Source organism: Gadus chalcogrammus, chromosome 14, assembly GCF_026213295.1.
Source record: "Gadus chalcogrammus isolate NIFS_2021 chromosome 14, NIFS_Gcha_1.0, whole genome shotgun sequence".
In the NCBI taxonomy this organism is placed as follows: Eukaryota; Metazoa; Chordata; class Actinopteri; order Gadiformes; family Gadidae; genus Gadus; species Gadus chalcogrammus.
In genome coordinates this window covers 20,315,413-20,324,689 of record NC_079425.1, presented here as the reverse complement: position 1 = coordinate 20,324,689, position 9,277 = coordinate 20,315,413, and the positions used below count along the sequence as shown (strand labels likewise).

Genomic DNA, 9,277 nt, shown 5'->3' with positions numbered 1-9,277 from the left:
CAAGGAACACAATGCTGACTTCCTAAAAAAAAAAAAAAAATCTCAGCAAGGAGGAGTTTATAAAGGTGAGAGAGACAGAGTGAAATGAGGCTGGATAATTAGGAATAGCAGGCAGTTTCTCCCAAAGGGGGTGAGGAAAGAGAGGGAGATAGATCGAGAGAGGGAGAGAGGGAGAGAGCCGGCTGTAAACTCGTCCCTATCTCTTTAAGAGCAGAGAGAATGAGTGTATGTGTGGGGGAGGGGTATTGGCTGGGGTGGAACAGTCCTGTAATGAGCAGATTTTAGAGGGAGTGGGTGAGAGAGGTATCAGAGAGAGAGAGAGAGAGAGAGTGAACGAGGAAAGGCACGGCGATGGAGAGAGGCAGAATACGAAAGAGCACAAACGATTTGATGGAAATGGGATATCTCGAGCATCCTGCTGCAGATGAGCACTAAAATGGAGAAGACAAAGGAAGGAGAAAGGGAATAATCGTACTGCTGCTTTTTTTTCCTCCTTCTTCTCGCTGCATCCTCATCTCCAGGGCAGAGTCTCTTCCTTAGATCTCAGCACCACAGCAAAGAGGGAAAAAAACAGGAGAAATTAAGAGGAACGCCAGGAATTATTGATACAGTCATTTCCTTCATGGCGTGCGTGTAAGGCACTGTGTGTGTTTGTGTTTTGGGTTTGCATTTTTATGGATGCTGTGTGTTTGATAGCAGTCTGGATCGCCCGGATCGCTTGCTTCCAGGCCACGCTATAGACACATCCTCAACTTCTCTGCTACTCTCTCTCTCTCCCTCTGTATTTATTTGATGGCGTACCGGTGTGGTACATCTTTGTCCAGCATCTCTGCCTCCACCTCTGTACGGTGGCACGCTAGCAAGTGTGGGGATACTGTTGTGTCTCGTTGAGCTGAGGCCGGTCACTGCTGCCCGCCACTGCCTCTGGGACCAGCCGAAAAAGCCTAGGCCTCGGATTGTCTGGAGCCTTCCGCTGCACGGCTAAGGTAACGGCTAGGTGATCTGCCCGGCTGCTAGGCTGCGAGGAGCAGGAGGAGGGTGGAGGAGTAAGTGGAGGAGGAGAAGGAGGAGGAGGAGGAGGAGGAGGAGGTGGAGAGGCACTCGGAGCCGGCGTGCCCATGGGAAATCGCTCGACCAACAGTTGCATCCGACACAGCCGCACGCCCGACGGCCAGGCTTCTACCGCCGGCCCGACGTGAGGACGACGTGGCCCTCTCCCAGCCACAGGTACACAGCGCTCTCTGTGCCCGTCCACCGCCCAGCACGGGTGGATCTCCGAGAGCAACGCCACGAGGAGGGTGGAGCGAGAGCTCCTCCGTGCGACCGCATCCCAACAAGGCCTCCTCCCAGCCGGCTCTCTGTGTGTAGTCCAGGCCCTTCTTTTCTCCACGTTCTGAGGATTTGCCTAGACCTGTTTCATGCATGTCCACTGGAGGCAGGTTTGACTTTGATGATGGGGGGTCGTACTGCGGGGGTTGGGAGCAGGGCAAGGCCCACGGCCGAGGGGTCTGCACGGGGCCCCAGGGCCAGGGGGAGTACGCGGGCGCCTGGAGCCACGGCTTTGAGGTGTTGGGCGTGTACACCTGGCCCAGCGGGAACAGCTACCAGGGCACCTGGGCGCAGGGGAAGCGCCATGGCGTGGGCGTGGAGAGCAAAGGGCGCTGGGATTACAGAGGAGAGTGGACGCAGGGCTTCAAGGGCCGCTACGGGCAGCTGGAGAGCGCGGCGAGCGGGGCCCGCTACGAGGGCACCTGGAGCAACGGTCTACAGGATGGATACGGCACTGAAACCTACTCTGATGGAGGTAAGAGCACCCAGCCACACCTCAGGGCCAAATAGCTAACGTTGCTAGTGTACCCATCATTGACAGCACTGGTTCGGCTGGAAGTTTGTGCTCCATTGCATCTATGACGAGAACCAATGAAAAAATCTTATTGATAAAGGTTTCCTGCACAGCTTTCCCCAAGCCCGGTCTACTTCTGCAATATGTAGTACCATGGCAACTGATTAGACGCCACCCAGGATAGTAGAACCCTGGAAATATCTACTTTAAGTCCACTTCACAAAACATATAATGCATGGCTGAACCAATTCGAATATCAACTTCATATATTTCTACATTTAATAATATAGGCTACAGCCTAGAAGTTGCATACATCAGAAGTTAATAAAGGGGTTCCAAAGCTCTACGGTGGAAACTACTGTGGACAATAGAGTAGGCGATGCACCCCTGTTTTGTGTCAATGCCCTCATGAATTCTCCCATTACCCACATCTATTCTCATTTCTTTGAAACACTCTCTCCCCATGCACTATATATCGCAGACGCCACTCTCTCCCAGTGCAACACAGAGACTTCAAATCAGTCCCACTCTTCTCTTTACCCCACCTGGATTATGCTTTGCAACGTCAGTGATGTCTATCTAGGCCGCCTATGGTAGCCGATGCGGCTCCACTGCCTGCTTTCCACAGGCAGTGGGGACGCGAGAGGAATATAGGGGGTCAATAAGTGATGCAGGGGACCATGGGAACAACAACATGGAATCTCGGTGCTGCATTGACGGAGAGCGTGTTTACGTGCGGTTGTAGCAGATTATCCTTAAGGCGACCACCGCTGACATAGTTTGACATTCCTCCCAGTACCATCACTGGAAGAAGGCTAAACAAAAATTAACAGCGAAAATGTTCATTGCTAGGCTGCTTCCAACACAAATCTCACCAAAAAAAAAGACTGCGTCACGCGACAGCGCCGCACTCAGCGCTCTCACGTGGAGGACGGGCGCCGACGGCTGGATTTAGCACGCACGAGTTGACACATTTTCCACAACCCAATAAATGTGGCGGGAATATAGTGCGGCCTCTCCACACAAAGTATGCTTGTTATGTGACACACACACACACACACACACACACACACACACACACACACACACACACACACACACACACACACACACACACACACACACACACACACACACACACACACACACACACACACACACACACACACACACACACACACACAATCATACGGCAACGACAGCTTCCTGCGGCCTAGCATGACAGATACAAGCCTTATAGCACCATGGATAGCTCCTTAGGTTAGACAGCAGACGCGAGTCTAGAAAAGCAACCTCACCGTTGCCAGACACACATCCCGCGTTTTGTGATCGTATTTTGTGCCTCGTTTTGCCGACTTTCTTGTCGGAAATGACTGGGTTAATGTAAGCAGAATCTGGAGAATACATAACAACAAGCACAATATTGCCTGTTCGCAAAGCGCTTTTGAAGGGTGAACGTTTTCCAGACCGAAGTAGGACATCAAGCTGCATGATATTCTGGAATATTCTAGTTAAGAGTTTGCCCTGCCTTATTATTAGCTCCTATATATGTAACATTGTGTGCATTTTAGCTGACATTGTTGATAATGTCCATAATAACGATTGGGATAGCCGTTAATTGTATTATAATGAGTCAGCACAACGATGTTTATCTCATGCTTAATGATCCTAATTATATTAATAGGGGTTCGCTATTCTTATTCTGCCATACTGCCAACAACGAGTAGCCCTAAAAAATAAAAGATAACTAAATGGATAATTAGATCAGTGTGCCAATGAAAGGTTAATGGACATGGGCAATGGACAACACTAAACGATCATTAGTCAAAGTTAATTCGCCAATTAGTCATACAACGATTATTGTGTGTTATAAACAACAGTAGAAATCCTCCGATTTCATATAGAAAACTATGCTGTGGTGTGGTATCATGGCAGTGTTGAGTTGGTATTGGTGGTCGTTTTCCCGAATTCCCTCATTTTAAATAACAATGACCTGATTTAAATTATGAATTCCCACAAAATGGAATTACTTACACATGCATATCGCAAAGTGCATCAGTAGCTTCAGCAAAAGCATTTCCTTTTTTTGCCATTAAATAATTTAAATAATCATGTATCATCTAAATATGTCAAGCAGTGTTTGTTTGTTTGTTTGTTTGTTTGTTTGTTTGTTTGTTTGTTTGTTTGTTCAACACAACATTAAACAACATTTGAACAGTCGACATAGCGATGCCAGTAGAGTAGGCCTAGTATGTTTATAAAAGAGTCGTCTAATCATACAGCTCAGTTTGGCGGGGGGAGTTTCACTGTCTTTGGGTACAATATTATACTGTGTGTCAGCAGGACATGGCAATTCTCTGTTTTGACAACCTAGAGAGGGGTTTGGATTTCACTCACTGCAAAAACCAGCTCATATCGGTGGATGGTACTGTACACCTGAGGCCAATGAATGAGGAGAGACAACACACTGTGAGATCTGCTGTGTCAGTAAATTATCAAACTGAGCAAGCTCAGCACCGACCCCCAAGCCTTCTGCTGCCTAGAAGCAGCCTCTGGGACTCTTTACAGCATGTTGATTGCGCTTTCCCTTATATCTTTCATATTTTACAAACAGTATGCTGATACTAATGTTGACATCGTTTGTCAAATGGGATTTATTTTCCTTTCCTTTCCCTTCATTTAGTTTTTTCTTGCTTCTCCTTCTCCTTCCTCTACTCTGTTACTTTCCTTATCCGTTCCTTTCCGAATATCATTTTTATTTCCTTTTCTTTCTTACCCTTCCCTGCCATGTTCTCTTTCTGTTCCTGACATCCAAGAACTTTAACTTTTCCACCACACAACACTTCACTAAAACCATATATTTTTTAAAAACAATCAACACATGCTACAGCTTATGTGGATGAACATCGCTTCAGCTTCTAATGAGACAACACAATATGAACGTAGCATATCTCTGAACTTGTTGTCGCTGTCCCTACCCTCAGGAACCTACCAGGGCCAGTGGCTGGGAGGGATGCGGCACGGCTACGGCGTACGGCAGAGTGTGCCGTACGGCATGGCGGCGGTCATCCTCTTCCCACTGCGGACCTCTATAAACTCCCTCCGCTCCGAGCACAGTCACGGGCCTCCGGCCGCGCTGGAGGACGGCACCAACACTGCCACCACCCCCACAGACGGGGTGGCGGCAGTGTTGGCCGGCAGCCCTGTGGGTCGGGGAGGCTTCGCGCTGACCGCCCCGAGCGAGGCAGAGCGCCAGAGGAAGAGGAAGGGACGCTTCCGCCAGTCCATCCTGAGCGGGCTGAAGCTGCGGCGCTCGGAGTCCAAGAGCTCCCTTGCCAGTCAGCTCAGCAAGCAGAGCAGCTTCTGCAGCGAGGCGGGCATGAGCACGGTCAGCTCCGCCGCCTCCGACATCCACTCCAACGCCAGCGAGAACGAGCAGGGCGCCCCCGTGGACGCCACCGTCACAGAGACCTACACCGGGGAGTGGCGGAGCGACCAAAGGGCCGGCTGGGGGATAAGTAGGCGCTCGGACGGCCTACATTACGAGGGCGAATGGGCGGCGAACAAGAGGCACGGCTACGGATGCACTACCTTCCCCGATGGTACCAAAGAGGAGGGCAAGTACAAGCAGAACGTCCTGGTGAGCGGCAAGCGCAAGAACCTGATTCCCTTGCGAGCGAGTAAAATCAGAGAGAAGGTCGACCGGGCCGTGGAGGCTGCAGAGAAGGGGTCAGACATCGCCAAGCAGAAGGCTGAGATCGCCATGTCTCGGTAAGAAAACATTAATTGAAGGCTTTGAAAGAGGTCTTCCTTTTTAGGTTGCATTGGTTTAGTCTAGGTTGTTTATTATAATAATTGCATGATTTTAAAGATACAGTAGTTGCGACTGTACAGCAAACGTCATTCAATACGTTACTTATTAATTCCTACTCGTAGGAATTTGAGACAATATTTTGTAATCTCATCATTTAATTTGGTTTGTACTACAAACGTGATCAAAAACTACACTGTTGCCTGCATTTTGTAGGAAGATTTTGGAAATCAAGCAATCTTAATTCAAGGAGAATCCATCTGTTACTTTTTAAGGATGAGCCACGCTCGCGGAAAGGCTGAGGCCGCTGAGGCTGTTGCCCAGAAGTCCTCAGAAGAATGTCGGCTTGCCCGGATCGCTGCAAAAGAGCTCTCTCCCTCCTTCCACATATATGGGAATGGTAAGTTAAATGGAGGAGGAGGATGATTCAAAATGTAGCCTTTAACATATTATTTCTTTCACCATGTCACAGTTGATTACTCTGCTTTATCAAAAAATCAGCTCATTCCAAGTAAAACCTAAAATCTATAGTATAGTAGGCAATATGAAGGCTCATTGAAAGGTCTAGACTATAAATAGTAGCAAACTACGAATATAAATGTTTGAATATGAATTGTAGTTAATCTTCTGAATAAGGTTCCTTCTTCAAATAAAAAAAAAAACAGAGCCATTTAATGGATATGTTACAAATATTTAAATCAAATAAATGAACAGGACTATAAAATGTGATGATTTCAGATTTACTTGCAGTCTTAATGGTCATCTATTTTCCAAATTAATTTCTGAATTAGTTAAATAATTAAATAAAAATATCAATAGAATATAATAGAATAGGCCTACTGATAGAGCTAATACAAAACATGTTTTTTTTTAAAATAAAAACAACCTTATTTGTATCACTATACACTACAGCATTATATTCATAGCATTAAGATACACCTGGTCCCTTTATGGATATCACCGATGTAGAATCTGTGCACCCTTTATCATCTAAAATAAAGCATAATAATATACAATTTTAATGCAATTAAAGTGTATGATTTTGTTAAACCATCTCCAACACATTCTTAATCCAACCGAGATTCCTTACTCAAGATCCAGTTTCAATGCCTTCTTACTCCTGTTCCTCTTCTTCTGATTAACATGCAGTGTGTATAATGTCCTCAGTGTGGACCACTGCCAAACCCCTCATTGGTGCCATTCTCCCCCCGCTTTCCTGCTAGGGCTCGAATGTCAGCGACCCAAGCACCAGGACGCCAAGGACAAAGACCATGAGGTCATCTCTACAGGAACAGACAGTCCTGAGCTCTGCACTCCGGACACCACGCCGCCCATCATAACACCTGATCTCAGCCCTGTGCTGAGCCTTCCCGCCTCGCCCCCCTGCACCCCGGCCAAGCATAGCCACCGTCCCCGGAACGCCTGCTTCATGCGACAGAGCGCTGTGGACGACCAGAGCGGGGCGGAGATACAGGTGCTCGTGGAGGGGCGGGGCATGGATCTTCACCGGGGCGGGGCCAACACCTGGACAGATGATATGTATCCCGACAGGGGAGGCAGCAGCCGCTCCACCACACCCTCCCTTCTGGAGGAGCAAGAGGGCCAAATGAATGGCCACGAGCAAGCCCCTTTGACCAATCACAAACCACGGGAGAAGTCTGTATCCAATCACAAGTCCCGGGAGCACTCTTCTTCCTACAGAACGTGGGACCACTCTTCATCCAAACAAAAGCCCTCAAAGCATGCCTCTTCCAATCATAAGTCGCGGGAGTATTCCTCGTCCAACCACAAAACATGGGATCACTCCTCATCCAATCACAAGCCCTGCGAGCATGCTTCTTCCAATTACAAGCCACAGGTGCACATCTTATCCAATCACAAGGCCTTGGAGCATAACATGTCCAATCACAAGACTTCCGAGCATGCTTCTTCCAATCACAAGTCCCAAGATTATATCTGCTCTAATCACAATGCAAAGGACCACATCTCTTCCAGTTACAATCCCCGAGAGCACGCCTACTCCAACCACCACCCACCAGAGCATGGCTACTCCAACCACCATCCAAAGCAACACGTCTCCTCCAACCACAAGCATAGCGAGCACGCATTGGTGGACGGCCTCCCCGGGGGCTGGACTGCGGAGAGCACCCTGAGGTGGAGCCCCGCCCACTCCCGCCTCACGGATCACGACGAAGAGAAGCTCAACGACTACACGGTGGACATGAGGCTGCAGTCTTCCGACGCCCGGGGCCTGGGCCAGGGGTCGCCCCCGCCAAAAAGCAGCAGGCTGCGGTCCCGTGGCCTGCGGCCGGTGAGGGAGGGGTCCATGGACTCGGTACAGATGCTGGACAACCTGAATGTGGGGGCGGAGCTTGAGGACTGGCCTCTGCACAGGGACCTCACCCTCTCGCCCCCCCTGAAGTCGCAGCCCATCGCAGTGGAGCAGGAAGGAGAGCATCTCACCCTCAAATCAAACTCAGTGAGCAGTTACACTTCACAGATTACACTCGTTTAGCGATGTAGCCCCTCATGTATCGCATTAGCGTGTATCATGTTATGTGCTCCTGAGCATTGTCAAGTTATGACGGCTTTTCAGGGATATTTTGCGTTAGTATCGCGTGGAATTCTTTTGAACTAACCTCTATTCTCTCTCCTTCTCCTTCTCCTAGGGCTCCAGCTCTATTCTGGTGGTTATGGTCATTTTACTCAATATCGGAGTAGCCATTCTTTTCATTCACTTCTTTATTTAAGCTTCTACAGGTACGATCTATAAGACTAAGACCTGTTACCTACAGTATACTATTATATTACATGCTGAGATGGACATCACGCCAATTCGACTGGAGCCCACCACCCATGTGACGGACATAGCGAAGCCTTTCTATTGTTGCTACTGGTCTTTTTACCTTTGTTGAAGCCCATTTGAGTTTTCTATGGCGCCATGGTTTATTCGGAAAGGTATAAGCTTGGGACCATGGTGAAAGGTATTTGTTAAACGTCACAGGAACGCAAAGCGTGCAGCTTCAAAATAGTGTGGTGTAGTAGCATGCATGGGTGTTTATCACCCGCTGTAAAATGGAGCGACAACGACACAGACAGTCTCCACCATTTGTTTTCTACTCTAGAGAATAACAGAGCACCCCATTGGCCCACCTACTGCGACTACCATCAAACAAAACCCCCTGCCTAAAGCATGGCAAACACACATCAACAATCCCTTTTTTTGCCTTTTACTCCTGTTGTCCCCTCCTTGCCCCACCAACCCATCCCTATTAGCACTATGCGCTACAGAACTATGCTGCAAGATTAGATCCATTTTAAAGGGCTCTGACATTATTTTGTTCTCTTTTTAACACAAAGTACATGAACACAAGCAAGCGTCGCATGAGGCTGTGTAGAATTTAAAAACTGCATTTTTCTATCCCTTTAACATTATTGTCATGGTCTTCGTTCAGAATTCAAATTTGTGGCACTTAATGTCTAGGCAACTGTTGACGTTGGTGCCATTTCACCCACACAGTAGAATCACAGAATCTCAGATTGAAACTTCATTGATTAATTGCTGGTCATGATGTTCTGTGGTGGCTCAGAGCCTTGAAGCAAATAGAAGTAACTTCCTGGAT

At 48.2% G+C, this 9,277-nt stretch overlaps 1 protein-coding gene across 3 annotated transcripts; it reads left to right on the top strand.

Moving 5' to 3' along the window:
* The first annotated feature begins 1,422 nt into the window (after positions 1-1,422).
* jph3a (junctophilin 3a) lies at positions 1,423-8,404 on the top strand. 3 transcript variants are annotated; one of them, XM_056608282.1, is made up of 6 exons: positions 1,423-1,804; positions 4,828-5,614; positions 5,930-6,054; positions 6,878-7,277; positions 7,701-8,133; positions 8,324-8,404. In XM_056608282.1, the coding sequence occupies exons 1-6, from the start codon at positions 1,423-1,425 to the stop codon at positions 8,402-8,404; spliced, it is 2,208 nt and encodes a 735-aa protein (XP_056464257.1). The 3 variants fall into 3 exon arrangements, with proteins under 3 accessions (XP_056464257.1, XP_056464255.1, XP_056464256.1); XM_056608280.1 differs by adding an exon at positions 6,405-6,412 and having other exon boundaries at positions 5,930-6,058; positions 6,878-8,133; XM_056608281.1 differs by having other exon boundaries at positions 6,878-8,133.
* Positions 8,405-9,277: the final 873 nt, after the last annotated feature.